This window comes from Erpetoichthys calabaricus, chromosome 15, assembly GCF_900747795.2.
Source record: "Erpetoichthys calabaricus chromosome 15, fErpCal1.3, whole genome shotgun sequence".
NCBI lineage: Eukaryota > Metazoa > Chordata > Cladistia > Polypteriformes > Polypteridae > Erpetoichthys > Erpetoichthys calabaricus.
In genome coordinates this window covers 6744629-6764596 of record NC_041408.2, presented here as the reverse complement: position 1 = coordinate 6764596, position 19968 = coordinate 6744629, and the positions used below count along the sequence as shown (strand labels likewise).

The window sequence follows — 19968 nt, the reverse complement described above, 5'->3', positions numbered from 1 at the left end:
GTAGGATTAGATAGATAGATAGATAGATAGATAGATAGATAGATAGATAGATAGATAGATAGATAGATAGATAGCGTAGATGGTAGGATTAGATAGATAGATAGATAGATAGATAGATAGATAGATAGTGTAGTTGGTAGGATTAGATAGATAGATAGATAGATAGATAGATAGATAGATAGATAGATAGCGTAGTTGGCAGGATTAGATCGATAGATAGTGTAGTTGGCAGGATTAGATAGATAGATAGATAGATAGATAGATAGATAGATAGATAGATAGATAGCGTAGATGGTAGGATTAGATAGATAGATAGATAGATAGATAGATAGATAGATAGATAGATAGATAGATAGATAGTGTAGTTGGTAGGATTAGATAGATAGATAGATAGATAGATAGATAGATAGATAGATAGATAGATAGATAGATAGATAGCGTAGTTGGCAGGATTAGATCGATAGATAGTGTAGTTGGCAGGATTAGATAGATAGATAGATAGATAGATAGATAGATAGATAGATAGATAGATACTTTATTAATCCCAAGGGGAAATTCACATACTCCAGCAGCATATTGATAAAAAACAATATTAAATTAAAGAGTGATACGCATGGTTAAATACTGTACGGAGCCTGTTACGGATCCGTTCTTGCTGGCACTTTCACGTGGATGGGTCTTTTGGGGACCAAAACTGGTTCCCTGTTGGCATCCCTCTGAACATACAGTACTTGTGTGGAGCCACTGTCCATTACTGAATTAAGTGTATTTAACTAATATTTGTTTGTGTCCTGGTGACCTTACTATAAATCAAAGATCCCTTGTTCTTCCAAAAAATTAGGACATTTTTCTCAAAACGCAGACTCTTAATGCCATGCGGCGTACAGAGACCCATCCCAAAATGACATTTTCCTTTGTCAAGCAATGGTTCAACAAGGAAGCACACAATCCAGTGTAGTGGTGATTTAAAGTAAGCCGAGTATTTTAAGTATTTTATGGATGTACGGAAAAAGAAATCTAATCAACGACTACAAAATGTTGACTTGTGTCGCGATAAGCTTCTTTCTCTTTTTTTTTTAATGACACCCCTGCCCCCAATACATACACTTTTAGAGTTGATTATAGCAAATCACACAATGAAGCGCTCCGCAGCCGACGAAAGGCGCTGGCTGCTCCAGTATCTGGTGGATTTTTTTTGGGGGGGGGGGGGGGGGGCTTCGGTTAAAAAAAACAGACAAACAAACAAACAAACAAGCAAATAGAAACAGCACCCTGCGGGGGAGCTTACGTGGTGTTTCCAAAACAAAAACGCCTCACAAGAGAGGCGCAGACTGGGTGGCATCGCTAGGCACACTCTTCGTGAATCCGGGAGATGGAACAGCGCTGCACTTTTCACCGGCGCACGAGAGTTAAGGATGAGCTTTAAACGTGTGAGTGTGAACAGAGCGGCGAGATCGCAGTTACCTGGAGAGTCAAGCCGAGTCTCTCTCTTTGATGGACAGAGACGGGAAAATCGAGAAAAGTAAACGTCAAAGTAAAAAAAAATATATATCGTATTTTCTTCTTCTTTTCTTTTTCTTGAATATCTCCGATTCCGGACGGTGAGAATGCTTCACTTGGACCAGCCCGCTGATCCTTTCCTAAAATCAGGTACATTTTTAAAAAAAATTAATACCTGTTATCATTTTATTAACGCGCGTGCCACGTTTTTCTTTCTTTTTTCTTTCACTAATTATAGCATTGACGTTTGTGACCCCAGAAACATCCAGCCGGACGGGACGAAATCGGGCGGCTTTTGCGCACACAGCTTCGCGTCTTGTAACGATCGTTTGCACTGGAGACAACCCGCGCTTCTAAGTTTCCATTCTTTTTTTTTTTTTAATGCACCTTTAATCTTTTCTAACGCGCTTTACTGGACGTCATCACCTGGTTTAGAAAAGAAAGTGAGAAAACCCTCGACAAATAAAAGATTGTCAGTAGCTATGCGGCGGCTAATCCGATTTGGGTTAGCAGTGTCGAATTATTTTTACTCTTCTCTCTGAGTCAATTGCACAATGGATCATTGTTTGTTTAATACACATGTGATCTGATTTTCTTAATCTCTCCACATGTAGGCGCACTGCGTCTAATTTTGTCACATTTCCATTCAGAGGATTTAAAGAGAAAATCGCGTTTCTTTTTTTGAATGTATGAAGTGCTTTGTGTTGGTGGACTTTGCAGCATTTTTAACTGTTAGCGGTGAAAGGAAAAAAAAAAAGCAAACGAATCGGTAGACAGAACGCCGCGTTTTAATGTAAAAACACGCGTTTCGGTGAAAGGCTACGCTTTTTATGTCGTTAAAAGCTCAGCCAGGTGTCGACCACCGAAACAGACGACAGCGAATGAACTCGAAAACAATTGTGGTAGGTTTCGTATACAGGTGTTGTCTTCCTTTTAGCGTTTCATTTTATAACGTGTTATTATACTTTTGAAATCGGGACGCTTTAAAGTTTTGAAATGCGAAACAAATGTGAAGGGGGTGGAGGGGGGTCGCTTCGTTTTCCAGATTTTATAGCGCTCTGGCAAAGTGACTTCAATTCAAACTTTGATACCCAAGTGAAACACATAAACGCCGACGCGAAACGTGCCCGCTTTAGCTCTCTTTGTGCGGGAAAGCCCTTCCTGTAACGTTCAGGTTTATTCTCTTTCCAAATCAATCAGTTCGAGTTACACTTAATAATAACGTAATGTGGAGATTGAATCAACCTTTTGTTTCGGGGTAACTAAAAAAAACAACACAATAATAGAAGTAAAACCTTTCGGAAGGAATCTTACACAAACAACACGTAGGCGCTCAAAAGTGGTTCTTCAGGGCAGTGCCATATAGGGGCACCAAAAAAAAAAAAAAAAATAGAGAGAACCATCCACATGAGGGTCCTTTATTTAGATTAGTAACGGGCTCCATAAATAACCTTTGATCCATCCATTCATTATCCCTGCGAAGGGTTGTAGAGAAGCTGGAGCTCATCCTAATAAGCAGAGGCTGCAAGGCAGGCATGTTCTCCCTGTGTCCGTGTGGGGTTTCCGATTCTCTCTCTCCTACAGTCCAAAGATGGGCGGATCGGCGAAGCAAAATTGGCCCGGATATGCGCATGCGCCAACATAGATGTTACATCTGTGAAACACCAGTGGGTCCCCGATTGCAAAATGGGGCTCTTCCTACATACAGAAACACAGGTTAACTTCAGGTCTTCTTGGTTTTTTTTTGTAGCACCTGCTGGGCCGTCAAACTACAAGTTCAAGTTTCTTTTTAGCTTTCCATCCTTAGAAATCTTTTCCGAGTCCAAAGGTCCCATTCCATATTTTTTATCGGGCAGTTGTTGTACCACACAACCCAGTAAAGTGCCATTCTAAAGCCTTTAGTTTTACTCAGGTTCTGCCTGCATGGAGTTCACATGTTCCCCCCGTGTCCTCCTGCTGTCCCACACTTTAAAGACATGCAGCTTTGGTAAACTGGCCCCCGTGTGTGTGTGTGTGTGTGTGTTTGTGAGGCAGTGTATTCACCCCACGATGGGCCGGTGCCATTTCCAGGGGCTGATCCTGTCTAACTGCAGATGATTGCTGGGGTTGGCTCCAGCTTCTCTGCAACCCGTTTGGAAATGGAATGAATGGACGAATGATTTGAAGAGTGTGCTGCATTTTGTATTTAGCTGTCATTCCGTTAATGTGGGGTTAGTAAGTGTTAATCCAAATATATATATATATATATATATACCTTCTCAAAATGTGCTAAATCAAAAATTGGATCATTCACTGTACGGAACCCCAGCAGGGTAATAAGCCTGTAAGGCGCACTATACATCACACTACAACCACACTTACGCACTTCCAAGCAGTAAAACATTCCATCTCTACCACTCAGGACCCTGGCACACCACTAGCCTTGCACTTCAGGACAGGTAACCCATGTTTGGGTCCAACAAGTGCTTGGGTTGCCGCTGCAATCACTGTTGGTGAGGTCCGTAAGGGGGCCGCTTACACCCCGTGGTATGTGTGTGGAATACCCAATGCCCAAGTCCGCAGTGGTGGAGACACGGTGCTGTAAAATGGTGCTGCTGTCCTTGGGAAGAAACATAAAGCTGAGGTCTTCATAAAAGATCCCTGGGCATCTTCTGATTGTCGTCCCCTGATGTTCTGGCTAAATCATGATCTTGTCCATCTGGGCGCCCTGATCACCCCCTGTCTCTAATTGTCTAGCTCTCTCTTTCTCTCTCTCTCAGCCCATGTTACCACCTAATAGCTAAAGTGTGGTGAGCACATACTGGTGCGAAAATGGCTGCCATTTATGGTTCCCCAGAGAGCCATCCACATGAAGGTCCCTGATACATCCTTTTTTATTTAGATCAGTGACTGGCTCCATAATCGGTCATTGATCCATCCACCCAATTTTTTTAACTTCATATTTTATTTGATTTTATCTTTTTTATACACACGTTAGAGTGCCTGGCCAATCGAGTGACTTCTGATTCTGATTCTGAACGGTTCTTCATTTACATCTGTGACAGGCTCTGTAAATAACCGTGAATAGGACGGAGCAGATTTAATAAGGACTAAGGGGGTCCTGTTTTTAAAGGGGCTCTTCCTGCATCCAATAACACAGGCGAAGCGGAGGTCTTCATTAGAGTAGAGCCAAGGCCAGAATAAGACCCCCACAGGCCCTAGAGTGTCAAAACGCATTACTACTTCACACCCCCCCAACACTTGACCTCTATGTCCTCTTGGAATTTTGAGTGGCAATATATTATATTGATGAGCGGGGGTGGGGTCTGTTATTTATATGTTATATCGATAGGGGGAGCTGGGGTCTCCATTGGTGTTGTGAGTGCAGTGGGATTCATACTTTATTATACTGAAGGGATGGGTTGGGGTCCCCCTTGGAATTATTGGTATATTATACCCATATGGGGATGTTTGAGCACAATGGTATTCGTGGGGGGTGGACCCTCTTCAAGTTCTGAGTGAGATGTTATTTATATATTATATATCGCTAGAGGGACGTGGGGTCTCCCTTAGAGTTTAGACTGTTAGTCATATATTATATATATATATATATATATGGGCGGCACGGTGGCGCAGTGGTAGCGCTGCTTTCCCGGGTCCACCCTGCGTGGAGTTTGCATGTTCTCCCTGTGTCTGCGTGGGTTTCCTCTCACAGTCCAAAGACATGCAGGTTAGGTGGATTGGTGATTCTAAATTGGCCCTAGTGTGTGCTTGGTGTGTGGGTGTGTGTCCTGCGGTGGGTTGGCACCCTGCCTGGGATTGGTACCCTGCCTTGTGCCCTGTGTTGGCTGGAATTGGCTCCAGCAGACCCCCGTGACCCTGTGTTCGGATTCAGCGGGTTGGAAAATGGATGGATATAGTATATATATATATATATATATATTATATATATATATATCATATATTTGTGAATTTCCCCTTGGGATTAATAATCTATCTATCTATCTATCTATCTATCTATCTATCTATCTATCTATCTATCTATCTATCTATCTATCTATCTATCTATCTAATCCTGCCAACTACACTATCTATCTATCTATCTATCTATCTATCTATCTATCTATCTATCTATCTATCTATCTATCTATCTAATCCTGCCAGCTACACTATCTATCTATCTATCTATCTATCTATCTATCTATCTATCTATCTATCTATCTATCTATCTATCTATCTATCTATCTATCTATCTATCTATCTAATCCTGCCAACTACACTATCTATCTATCTATCTATCTATCTATCTATCTATCTATCTATCTATCTATCTATCTATCTATCTATCTATCTATCTATCTATCTATCTGATCCTGCCTACTATGCTATAATCTATCTATCTATCTATCTATCTATCTATCTATCTATCTATCTATCTATCTATCTATCTATCTATCTATCTATCTATCTATCTAATCCTGCCAACTACGCTATCTATCTATCTATCTATCTATCTATCTATCTATCTATCTATCTATCTATCTATCTATCTATCTATCTATCTATCTATCTAATCCTGCCAGCTACACTATCTATCTATCTATCTATCTATCTATCTATCTATCTATCTATCTATCTATCTATCTATCTATCTATCTACTACTATCTATCTATCTAATCCTGCCAACTACACTATCTATCTATCTATCTATCTATCTATCTATCTATCTATCTATCTATCTATCTATCTATCTATCTATCTATCTATCTATCTATCTATCTGATCCTGCCTACTATGCTATAATCTATCTATCTATCTATCTATCTATCTATCTATCTATCTATCTATCTATCTATCTATCTATCTATCTATCTATCTATCTATCTATCTATCTATCTAATCCTGCCAACTACGCTATCTATCTATCTATCTATCTATCTATCTATCTATCTATCTATCTATCTATCTATCTATCTATCTATCTATCTATCTATCGGAGGTCCCCCTTCAAGTTTCATGCACAACGATATTTTAGCGCCATGTTATTCATATAGTGGGGTCAGGGTCCTCCTTAGATTTTCATGCGCACTCTTATTCATTGACGGAGGGTCCCCCTTGGAGTTTCAAGTGTGATGCCATTTGTAGGGGGTCCCCTTTGGAGATTAAAACATGCAATGTTATTCGCACACTGTGTGGATGCGGGGATGGGGTCCCCCTTGGAGTTTTGACTGCACACATTATCAGCATATTATATCATTAGGTGGAGGTCTGAGCGTGATGATATTATGGGGGGGGGGGGGGGGGGGGGGGGCTCTTCAAGTTTTAAGTGTGATATTTTTCGTATCTTATATTGATGAGTGGGAGGCGCTACTGAAACATAAAAAATTGTGACTCGTTTTTTGTTGGCTCATTGACGACCAGGACCCCAGGGCACTCACACGAGTCACCCTGATGGTAGATCCGCCCATAAGCAGAACCATACCCCGTTTGTACCAACGTAGAGCAGCAGTGACTTTTTATGGGCTGGGGGTCAAAATCCACGAAAGTCTTTCAATACAATATAGAGACCGTGTGTGTGTGTGTGTGTGTTTTATCACGACAGAGTGTTTACGAAAAGGATTCCAGGCAGGGTGGCAAACCCCGAGGTTTTGGTTCAAATCGCACTACTGGCGCTGTGTGACCATGAGCGCTCCCCTTCACCTGCTTATGCTTCTACTGAAAGAACAAAAAGAAATATAATTAATTATATGGTAGATGTAAGTCGTCTGGGATAAAGGCGTCATAATAATAATTCATACCTGTAGCGCCCGACGCTGTCCGGATAGGCTCTGTCGTAATGAAAAAGTAAATATATACAACGTAACGAAAATCCACACAAGTTACCAGTCACTTGATGTGAAACAGTAAAGAATAGTTGATTTTATATACTGTACGTCTATGTATGTTACCGCACCTACAAGTGCCACAGGCGCTTTATGTGTGTGTGTGTGTGTGTGTGTGAGGAAGGAAGGGAGGGAGGGAGGGAGCGAGCGCGCGATCAAGAGAGAGAGAGAGAGAAGTTTGTGAAGTTTGTAAGTAGCAGGAGGCGCCCTTGGCTCGGGCCGCTTGATTGACAGCCTGCGGTGGTGACATCACAGCAACAAAAGAACGCATCAAAAAACTCACTTAATTCAGTATAGTGAGCCCTTGCACGCTAAGAGAGAGACACTTGAAAAAGTGCGATCGCTGGATTTTGGAAACGAGCAGCTTCACTCCGCAGACGTTTCTTCTTGTAGTTCAGCGGACCCAGAAGAAATCAAAAGAGAAAAAAAAATACAAGCGTCGCCTCTGCTTCTAACTCTTGTAGGATTGTTGCTTTTCGATCCTCTCTCTGGAGGAAAGAAAACTCAAGTTTGATATTTTTATCCCAGAAAAAACGTTTTGGCTCGGTTTATTTCTCTCCTACTGACTTCACAGCTGCTGAAAATATGTGTAAGAAGAGGCGGGCTGTGCTGTGGAGGCTCTCTATTTTATGCAGAATAGCTGTGTGGAGTAACACCAAGTAATGTGGAAAAAATCGGACTACAAAGCAGGAAAACCAGAGGTTGGACGCAACGCTTCCTTGTAGGTAACTGCAGATTTTGAAAGGAAAAAAAAAAGCGAGACACTCACGGGCTTGTAAATGGAAATGAGTTAACGCTGCGATTCAGATCGCGCCTCCCAACCTAACGCGACCTTTTTTTTTTTTTTTTTTTGCTTGATTAAAAAAGATATCATTATTTTTATATTTGTATTTACCTGGACTAATTAACATGATATCGCCTTGCTGTGTATGTGACTAAAAAAAAAAAAAAAAAAAAAAAAGGAGGTTACCACGCTTTTTCGGATTGAGGACGACGGATGCGACCCAAAAAACTTCTCTTTACAAGGGAACGCGTCTTTTGGATGTATAAAAATGTCTCTTAACTGCGTCTCCTCTTTTTCCCCATGAGGAGATCGTTTCAATGGACGTGTCAGAGAGTGCTTCTTAGTCGATCGACTGCTCTGTAAAGGTAGCCGACCTCTTTGAGCTTTTGGCCACTGTAGATGTAACACCTGTATGCCTGTCTGCCTGCGACTCTATGATCTAATCCAATAGCAGACACAACAACACCTTTCTTGTAAATAAGCTTCAACTACACACGTGCAATACGCTCATTTACTTGCTTTACCATGTTTGTGTAGTCCTGGCACCCATTTATCTTTTTTTTCTAACTCTCTGTACAGACAGCTACAAAGACAAATATTACCTTTTATTTCTTTCATTTTTTTGTTTCATTTTGTTCTTGTACACGTACGCCTCTATCTGTGGTTTCCCTTCTTTCTCCCCACTTCTTTTTATCTTTTTCCTTTTATTTTAATCCACTTCTGTCATTTTTTTTATGACGCCTCTATTTAACCCATATCCCCTTTAATTCTTATCTGTTTTCTCCCGTTTCATTTGTAGCCAACTGGAACTTTTTTTTTCTTTAATACATCTTGTTTCCTACATCAAAGAACATTTCTGCCTTTTTGAGTTTATCCTACTGGTGCTTTGAATCCACCTGAAACAAATTTAGACTTGTTTCCTGTTTTTATGATCATATCTGGAACTGTAAGATATTTTGTCGAGGCTCTCTTTTTTTGTTTTTTTTTTCATCCATTCATTTTGTGAATATACCTGACGCAAACGGCGGAGTTTCTCTAAAGTTCTGACGCTATGTTCTCTCTCCGGTACAGATTGATCATGGTCGCCGGGGTCCGCGCTCTCATGGTGCTTCTGCTCTGCCAGGTGCTGCTCGGAGGCTCCGTCGGACTCATTCCGGAGGTCGGACGAAGGAAGTTCAGCGAATCTGGGCGACAAAGTCCGCAACATTCCGATGATATTTTAAATGAGTTTGAACTTCGATTACTCAATATGTTTGGCCTCAAGCGGAGACCCCATCCCAGCAAGAACGCCGTGGTACCGCAATACATGTTGGACCTGTATCGCGTGCACGCGGGTCAAGGAGACGAGAGCGCGGAAAGAGCCGGACCGCTGCCAGGACACGGATCGGACAAAGCAGCGAGCCGTGCCAACACCATCCGGAGCTTCCACCACGAAGGTAAGGGAGGTAACCAGACCCCCAAGTTAAAGATTTTGCTAAAAGAGCTGCAGCGCTTCGTGGAGTGCATGTTTGCCTTGGACTCGTTTCGCTGGCGTGTAGCCAAAATAGCCCGCATTTCCATAGGCACGTATGCCGAGGCTGTCTCCGCGGACGGTCACGCACATCTATCTATCTATCTATCTATCTATCTATCTATCTATCTATCTATCTATCTATCTATCTATCTATCTATCTATCTATCTATCTATCTATCTATCTATCTATCTATCTATCTATCTATCTATCTATCTATCTATCCTTCTTTTGCATCTACCAATTTATCTCTATGTCTGCGTTTCATCTCTCTGTATATTATTCTCTACCCTGAAGATAAGGTTAAGCGTCTAGGTGGCATACTGCAGCAGGGTCAATGATTTACATTAAATAAGCTGCTAAAGGGGCTGTGGCATTCAATTAGCTAGTCACATTTATATAATGCTTTTAAAGACGTGCTTTACATAGACAGTAGGGGAGCAATTTCAAATTCATCTTATGCACATTTGCCTTGCTCTATCTATCTATCTATCTATCTATCTATCTATCTATCTATCTATCTATCTATCTATCTATCTATCTATCTATCTATCTATCTATCTATCTATCTATCTATCTATCTATCTATCTATCTATATGGCTCTGTATTGGCACTTTACTGGGTTTGATGGTTCCATGTAGACCCCGTGCCTAACCTCTGGCCCCACTGAGGTGCAGTTTACAGTCACTACTAGTGAACAGCCTGCTCCCCTGGTGTTAAACTTTTGCTGTTTTTACCATAAGTTCCTCATGAAGGAGCTATTCGTAGTATACGGTTACAGCACATTGGCTGTTACATGTTTTATTTATTTATTTATTTATTTATTTATTTATTTATTTATTTATTTATTTTTGAAAGGCTTCCCCCAGGTCATTCACATACTGGCTTATGCACTCTTAAAAATAAAGGTTCTAATATGGCCTTTTACTGGGTTGCAAGGGTAGAACCAATGCTTGACAAAGAGCCATTTCATTCTGGGAACAGTTCTTTGCCTATGGAATGGGATCTTTAGACTTTGAAAAGATTTCTAATATGAGGACAAAACAGAAGTGTTGAAAGTGTAGAAGGATCAAAAAAAAAAAAAAAACTGAACTGAACCTGAGTTGTGATCATTTTTAAAATAACGGACCCAGTGCTATTTCAGAAATCTGTTATCATCTATTAATGGAGCCTGTTACTGATCAAAATTAATAAAGGCTTTGGAACATTCTTGTGATGGTTCTACTATGACATTGCTAAGAAGAACCTCTTTGGCACCTTTATTTTGAAGAATCTATCTATCTATCTATCTATCTATCTATCTATCTATCTATCTATCTATCTATCTATCTATCTATCTATCTATCTATCTATCTATCTATCTATCTATCTATCTATCTATCTATCTATCTATCTATCTATCTATCTATCTATCTATCTATCTATCTCACAGTCTCAGTTACACTCATTTCTTATACATGAAGGTGTCAAGAGAGGTTCTTCACAGCAGTGCCTTAGGGGAACCATTTTGGCTCCCTAGAGAACAATCCACCTGAACATTCCAGAAAGATGTGTTATTTATTTAGATTAGTAACAGGCTCCATAAGTAGATAATGCACATTTTTAAAACTCCACTGGGTTCTGGAAGGAGTTTCGCTGCATACCCTAATTCAAGTTTTCTTGATCTCTTGGTATTCTGCCCACTTATATATTCAAGAAATATTTTCAAAGCCCAAAGAACCAATCTGATATGGAAAGAGAGCCGTGTCCAGGATGAAATGGTGCTTTGTCAAGGGGTGGTTCTGCCACACAAGCCCAGTTAAGTGCAATTTTAGAACCTTTATTTTTATTTTTTAGTGTGTATAAGCCTGTATGTGAATGACCAGGGGGAAGCCTTTCTAAAAAAATAAAATAAAATAAAACAAGTAACACCTAACATGCTGTGTAACCTTATGCTATGAATGGCTTCTTCATGAGGAACCTAATGTAAAAAAAAGGCAAACTTTAACTCCAGGGGAGCCGACTGTTCAGTAGAAGTGACTGTAGACTGCACCTCAGTGGTGCCGGAGGTTATTAATATACTCCTAAATCCCTCCCGGCTACTAAACTACGTAAGATAGCAGTTGCACAATCGTAAACTTTTGGTTTCGTTGTTGTTTTTGTTTTCAGAGGAAATTCCCGTACTGCACAAGCTCCCTTCATGAGAGCTGCATGAACGTCTTGTTGGTCTGCACATTACAAGTACAGGCATTCACATGGATATCTGTATGAGGCATCAGCCTACTGTATAAAAGTATCACTTAAGCAATTTAATGTGTTCATTTTTACAGCAGTGTCTTTTGCTGTTAGCGATGACTGAATGATACCTCCAATTAAAAACAACAAAAAAAAAAAAAATGTATTTTTGGGTGTAAGTCGGCCTCCACCCCTGGAATGATGTATGAGACGTTCTCTAATGTTTCTTTGGCAAAAGGGATAAGAAAACAATTAAAGTTTTGACTCCAGCAGGTGATTTTCACCAGCAAATGGAAAAAAAATGAAGTACACCTAACCCTAGCCAAGCCCTAGAGGGTAGTATAGATTTAATGAAACACCCAAGCTGGGCAGCATTTTTAATTTTTTTTTTAATAAAAATACATAGCTGATCAAAATGTCCCCTATATGTCCCTTATATATATATATATATGTGTGTGTGTGTGTGTGTGTGTATATGTGTGTGTATGTAAGTATGTATATATATATATATATATATATATATATATATATATATATATATATATATATATATATATATATATATATATATAATATATGTACATAGCATATACATATATACATGACATATGTGCGATTTATATATATATGTAAGTATATATATAGCATATACAAAAATATATAACATATGTGGGATATATATATATATATATATATATATATATATATATATATATATATATATATATATATATATATATATATGTGTGTGTGTGTTTGTATGTAGGTATACATATATATATATATATATATATATATATATATATATATATATATATATATATATATGTGTTTTTACACTTAAACCAACAGTATACTAGTATATTAATAAAGACAGACACAAATGCAGCAATTATCAAGCTTCCAATATTTTATGTGTGTAACAAGTTCCAGCAGTAACGTGCGCCTTAATACCAAGGTGCAGGCACATCACACATTCAATGCAATTATTTGTAACATCAAATAGACCTTACATTTAGTCTTACATATACATAACAATATATATATGTAGAGTACACATATATGCATGACATTTGTGGGATATATATATATATATATATATATATATATATATATATATATATATATATCCCACAAATGTCATGCATATATGTGTACTCTACATATATATATATATATATATATATATATATATATATATATATATATATATATGTATGCATGATATGTGGGATTTATATATATATAAGTATATATATATATATAGCATATAGAAATATACATAACATGTGGGATTTCCATCCATCCATTTTCCAACCCGCTGAATCCGAACACAGGGTCACGGGGGTCTGCTGGAGCCAATCCCAGCCAACACAGGGCACAAGGCAGGGAACCAATCCCGGGCAGGGTGCCAACCCACCGCAGGACACACACAAACACCAAGCACACACTAGGGACAATTCAGAATCGCCAATCCACTTAACCTGCATGTCTTTGGACTGTGGGAGGAAACCGGAGCGCCCGGAGGAAACCCACGCAGACACGGGGAGAACATGCAAACTCCACGCAGGGAGGACCCGGGAAGCGAACCCAGGTCCCCAGATCTCCCAACTGCGAGGCAGCAGCGCTACCCACTGCGCCACCGTGCCGCCCATGTGGGATTTTATATATATATATATATATATATATATATATATATATATATATATATATATATATATATATATATATATATATATATATATATATATATATATATATATATATATATATATATATATATATATACACACATGCACACACACACACACACACATATATATATATATATATTTATATACACACATATGTCAGCAGGTAAATTCACACATTAGGTTATAAAATATATCCCACTTTGCTACAAATTAGAGCTCCGGGTGTCCCTCAGATCTGAAGGTGTCTTTTGATGAGACGCTCAGAGTGACTTTGCATGATCTTAGTTGTCTCAGTCCAGTTTTGCCATTGAGGACACGTTACCCGTGGCTTACAGTTCAATTCTGTCTTACATGGTTCACGTGGTAGCTTTGGAGACCCCCTCCCGGTACATGTATGTAAAATATCATGTAGATGCTTCTGTGTTCTATTAATGCAAGCTGCTTATTGCATCGTCACGTTTCAGCCCAGAATTTCTGTGAGTGTCGACTCCTAACGTCCGAGGTATCTGCCTTAAATCTTAATCATTAGGTGATATGCTGCCACCTATTATGAAATATCTTCATTCTCAAATGCCGTTTATCATTTTTATGAAAATAACAGATGTGCTTCATGGTAATGATCTATACAGTCTAGTTGCTGTGTTAATGGTCTTAAAAGGACATGTATTTGGCAGGGAATAAATAACCTGCTGTGGCAGCTTGCCATTTCTGAAGCCAGGCTCTGCTCTGTAGTTTGACTTCTGAAGAGATGGTGTAACCCTTGAAACATCTTGTGCAAAAAAAAAAAAAAAACAGATCTCAATTAAGTCGTGTCAACTGCCATTACCAGTTATTTTGTGTGCGTGTTTGTGCCGTTGTTGGGATCGGTTAAATTTATTACTTTCTTGGTGTGTTGCATGTACAGGATTAGACATGCCTTTGAACGCACGCGCTAGCAAATGATAGTCTGACTTGCATATCTTCGGAGACTGTGTTATACATTAACTGCCTCTTCATACTGTAAGCCCTGTCAGAGCCTCCGACTACCGCTTGCCCCCAATGTGTTTGAACCGAATTACCGGATGGTCTCTAGACACATCTTTTTTTTTTTTTTTTTTTTCCAATCCTTAAAATTTCCTATTTTAATTATCATTCCTACGTTTAAACCAAATAGAAGGAATCCTGCCTTGTTCTGGTATGTTTAGCACACAGGAGAAGCATGCAAGCTGATACACCACAATGTAATTTCACTCAGGGCCTAATAACTGTTTTACTCACTTTAAATATTTCACAACACTAATGTATCTTGAAAATATGTGTGAAGTATCTTTAGCACGTTTCACAAACTATAAAACGCCAGACTTGCTTGTAATGTTCTGCACGTTTGAGCCTTATGATAAATGAATGCCCTTTGGCACAATGCAGTCAAACTAAGAGCCCAAAATTGCTCTTTTGTTTTTATAAATGCTCTCTTTAAATGTTGTTTTGTACCTTAAAATTTGTTTTCAGGTATCATTAGTGAGTATCATCCACTAAGCTCTGGATGTGGTGGCACTTAGCATGCACGACCCTTGTAGTAAATGTCACATTGTGTTTGAGCGCAAGATGTTCACTTTACGTATTTTATCAAACTCAATTTCTCTTAAAAAATGTGTTTTTTCGACAATTATTAGCAACTTTCACAACCTATCGTATTAACATTCTGAACAGAGGTATGTTAAATTTCACAAGCTTACGGCCTGAGCCACCTTACGTAGGTGATGCTGCCGAGACGTGGTCTCTTTTATCCCCCCAGTGCTCCCATCTATCAGAATGAGTTTGAATCAAGAGCTCATCATTTGTGATATGGTTTCTTTACAAATGTTTTCAACCTTAATTTATCTAAAACAACGTGTATTTATGTATTATTATTCACAAACTCTTAAAATTGTAAACATAGAAAAAGGAAAATGGCTGACCTTACGCAGTGATGCTGCTGAGATGTCAACTCTCTTAACTTCCCTTCAACTTTTCATTTGTATTGAAAAAATAACTTTTCTTAAATGAAGTATTCTTAAATTAAGTATTATTAGCAAGTTTCATGAGCTCGTAAAAATTCAAAAAAGGAGGTATTCTTAAAAATGGCTACCTTTCGTAAGTGATACTGCTGAAACGTCGACTTTCTAACCTTCTTCTCAAATAGTTTTTTTTATATCGTTAAAATAATTTTCCCCATTTTTCCGCCACTATGCGCCCAATCTGCCAGAATGAGTTTGAATTAAGAGTGCAACATTTGTGAGGCGGTCTCTTCACTCATTTTTTTAACCTTAATTTATCTAAAACGACGTGTTTTTAAATATTATTAGCAAGTTTCGCAAGCTCTTAAAATTCTAAATGAAGGTGTTATTGAAAATGGCCGACCTTAAGTAGGTGATGCTGCCAAAACGTCGTCTCTCTAACCTTCTCTTCAATTTTTTATTTGTACTGAAAAAATCGTTTTTCTTAAATTACCTAGAACCCTGCATTTGTAAGTATTATTAGCAAGTTTCGCAAGCTCTTAAAATTCTAAATGAAGGTGTTGTTGAAAATGGCCGACTTTACATAGGTGATACTGATGTAACATCATATCTCTAACCCTCTATTCAATTTTTTTATTTCTACTGAAAAAATAACTTTTCTTAAATTATTTAAAACAATGCATTTTTAAATATTTTTAGCAAGCTTCACATACTATTAAAATTCTAAATAGATAGATAGATAGATAGATAGATAGATAGATAGATAGATAGATAGATAGATAGATAGATAGATAGATAGATAGATAGATAGATAGATAGCGTAGTTGGCAGGATTAGATAGATAGATAGATAGATAGATAGATAGATAGATAGATAGATAGATAGATAGATAGATAGATAGATAGATAGATAGATAGATAGATACTTTATTAATCCCAAAGGGAAATTCGCAAATGAAGGTATTATTAAAAATGGCCGACCTTACACAGATGATGCTGCCAAAACGTCGCCTATGTAACCTTCTCTTCAATTTTTTGTTTTTACTGTACAAGAAACTTTTCTTAAATTATTTAAAGCAATGTGTTTTTAAGTATTATTAGTAAGTTTTGCAAGCTCTTAAAATTGTAAATGAAGGTGTTGTTGAAAATGGCCGACCTTAAGCAGGTGATGCTGCTGAAACATCATGTCTCTAACCTTCTCTTCAATTTTTTATTTCTACTGACAAAATAACTTTTCTTAAATTATTTAAAACAATGCATTTTTAAATATTATTAGCAAGCTTCACATACTATTAAAATTCTAAATAGATAGATAGATAGATACTTTATTAATCCCAAGGGGAAATTCACAAATGAAGGTATTATTAAAAATGGCCGACCTTCCGCAGGTGATGCTGCTAAAACGTCGCCTATGTAACCTTCTCTTCAATCTTTTGTTTTTACTGTACAAATAACTTTTCTTAAATTATTTAAAACAATGTGTTTATTAAGCATTATTAGCAAGTTTTGCAAGCTCTTAAAATTCTAAATGAAGATGTTGTTGAAAATGGCCGACCTTAAGTAGGTGATGCTGCCGAAACATCGTGTCTCTAACCTTCTCTTCAATTTTTTATTTCTACTGAAAAAATAACTTTTCTTAAATTATTTAAAACAATGTGTTTTTTAAGCATTATTAGCAAGTTTCGCAAGCTCTTAAACTTCTAAATGAAGGTGATGTTAAAAATGGCCGACCTTAAGTAGGTCATGCCGATGTAACGTCATATCTCTAACCTTCTCTTCAATTTTTGATTTCTACTGAAAAAAGAATGTTTCTTAAATTATCTAAAACAACGTGTTTTTAAGTATTATTAGCAAGCTTCACATACTATGAGAATTGTAAATAGGCAGAGTGGTGGCTCTGAGGCTAGGGATCTGCTCTGGTGATCGGAAGGTTGCCAGTTCAAATCCCATAAATGCCAGTAGGGACTCTGCTCTGTTGGGCCCTTAAGCAAGGCCCTTAACCTGCAATTACTAAGCGCTTTGAGTAGTGAGAAAAGTGCTATATAAATTCAAAGCATTATTATTATTATTATTATTATTATTATTATTATTATTATTATTATTTAATGAAGGTATTATTAAAAATGGCCGACCTTAACATAGATAGATACTTTATTAATCCCAAGGGGAAATTCACAAGTAGGTGATGCTGCTGAAACGTCTCTGTGAACCTTCCTTTCAGATATTTTTTATGTTGTAAAGATATCTTTTCTTATTTCTGAACCAGAATGAGTTTGAATGACGAGCCCAACATTTGTGAGATGTTCTCATTACATGTTTTTTTTATCTAAATCAATGTGTTTTTCAAGTATTATTAGCAGGCATCACAACCTATTAAAATTCCAAGTGGGGGAATTGATAAAAATAGCCCATTTTAAGTAGGTGATGCAGTTATAACATCAACTCTCTAACCTTCGTCTCAATTATTTTTGTACCATTAAAACATTAAAACATGTTTTCCCAAATCCCAGAATGCACTTTCATCGAGGTCTCAATTTGTTAGATAATAGGCAAGGGTAATTGCATTGCTTTTTCTGAAATTAATTTATCCCAATTTCTTTTAAGTAACCTTGTTAAAATCCTGAATTGTTAATGAAGTGGCCACCGTAAAATCTTGGATCATTTCTGGGGTCATGCTGTCGAGTTCAGGGAGGCCCCTGACTAATAGCACTCTCCTTTGAACGTGAGAAGAAGTTGAGCAGCCATCTCGAAGATGGCATAATACACAAGTAAATGAAGATTGGCTGCATCCATGCCTGTAACAGTTGACTTTTCACTGTTTCTTACTGATAACATAATTGCTGTTTTCTTTTTCTTGTTTGTTCCATCAGAATCCTTAGAAGGGCTCTCAGGCACAAGTGGGAAAACCGTTCAGCAGTTCTACTTCAACCTTACGTCGATCCCCATGGAGGAGCTTATCACTTCTGCCGAACTCCGGATTTTTCGGAATCAAGTCTTGGATGCCATTTCAAATTCCACCAGTGGCTACCATCGTATTAACATTTATGAAGTTATTAAACCATCCTCCTCCTCCTCGTCCTCATCAAAGGAGCCTATAACAAGACTTCTGGATAGCAAGCTTGTACATCAAAGCCAGAGTTCTTGGGAAAGCTTTGATGTTAGCCCTGCCATTATGAGATGGATCACTCATAGACATCCAAACCATGGGTTTGTGGTGGAAATTGTCCACTTAGACAATGAGGGCAGGGACTCCAAAAGACATGTGAGGATCAGCAGGTCTTTACATGAAGATGAAGAAACCTGGCCGCAGATGAGGCCTTTACTTGTAACGTTTAGCCATGATGGCAAGGGACACGTGCTCCATAAAAGGGAGAAGAGGCAAGCGAGGCAAAAACACAAAAAGAGGATCAAATCCAGCTGTCGAAGGCATCCGTTGTATGTGGACTTCAGTGACGTGGGGTGGAATGACTGGATAGTTGCACCTCCAGGATACCATGCCTACTACTGCCAGGGAGAATGCCCGTTTCCTTTGGCGGACCATCTAAACTCAACAAATCACGCCATCGTGCAGACTTTAGTCAACTCTGTAAATGCAAACATTCCTAAGGCCTGCTGCGTGCCAACAGAACTCAGCGCAATTTCAATGCTATACCTTGATGAATATGAAAAAGTGGTATTAAAGAACTATCAGGACATGGTCGTGGAGGGCTGTGGCTGCCGCTAAGCAGCAGTGGTGTCGACACTTTAATATTTCCCAATGAAGACTTTTTTTTATTTATATAAAAATTTAAAAGTAACAACTATTTTGAAAAAAAAAAAAGTATATATATATATATATATTTATGTCTACTCCAAATTGGGAAAATAAATATTTTAATCAGAGAGAATTATTCCTTTTTAAATGATTTCTAAATGTATTTTTAGATGTACATTTTTTTTTATAAGGGTTAAATTGAAGCACATGAAGTATAATGCTCAGATTATTGTGTATTTATTTCTATTATAACCACTTTTTAGAAAACAGCAAATTTGTATTTATGTGTAATCATAAGGAAAATATAGGGTTTGTACATAATATTCCAAAACATTTAGATGTTTTAACTGTGTGACTTTCTTTAAAAAACAAAACAAAAAAAACACTCAAATTGATGAGCAACACGTGATTATCGCAAAACTCAAATGCCAGATAGTTGACATCCACCTGCAGCTAAGCACGTTCAGGCCCCTTGGCCAGTACTAGGATGGGAGACCATCTAGGAAAAGCTTGGCTTGTCGCTGGAAGAAGATGTTGGTGAGGCCAGCAGGGGGCGCTTACCCTGTGGTCTGAATGTGTGGGGGATCCCAATGCCCCCGTGGCAGTGACAGGGTGCTGCAAAAAATGGCGGAGACGTAAAACTCGAGGTTCTGTCTCCTTCGTAAAGAGCAGG

General features: G+C 38.2%; 1 protein-coding gene across 3 annotated transcripts; it reads left to right on the top strand.

Annotated features, from left to right (window-relative positions):
• The first annotated feature begins 1562 nt into the window (after window positions 1–1562).
• Window positions 1563–19429, top strand: bmp2a (bone morphogenetic protein 2a). 3 transcript variants are annotated; one of them, XM_028791656.2, is made up of 3 exons: window positions 1563–1650; window positions 9218–9582; window positions 18412–19429. In XM_028791656.2, the coding sequence occupies exons 2-3, from the start codon at window positions 9225–9227 to the stop codon at window positions 19263–19265; spliced, it is 1212 nt and encodes a 403-aa protein (XP_028647489.1). In that variant the 5' UTR covers window positions 1563–1650; window positions 9218–9224; the 3' UTR covers window positions 19266–19429. The 3 variants fall into 3 exon arrangements, with proteins under 3 accessions (XP_028647489.1, XP_028647487.1, XP_028647488.1); XM_028791655.2 differs by lacking the exon at window positions 1563–1650 and adding an exon at window positions 7557–8511; XM_028791654.2 differs by lacking the exon at window positions 1563–1650 and having other exon boundaries at window positions 7556–9582.
• Window positions 19430–19968: the final 539 nt, after the last annotated feature.

Excerpts from the sequence above, each read along its gene's own strand:
- bmp2a (XM_028791654.2), top strand. The coding sequence starts at position 9,198 with ATGTTCTCTCTCCGGTACAGATTGATCATGGTCGCCGGGGTCCGCGCT. Across the intron at positions 9,583-18,411 it reads CCGGAGCTTCCACCACGAAG|AATCCTTAGAAGGGCTCTCA; the intron begins GTAAGGGAGGTA and ends TTGTTCCATCAG.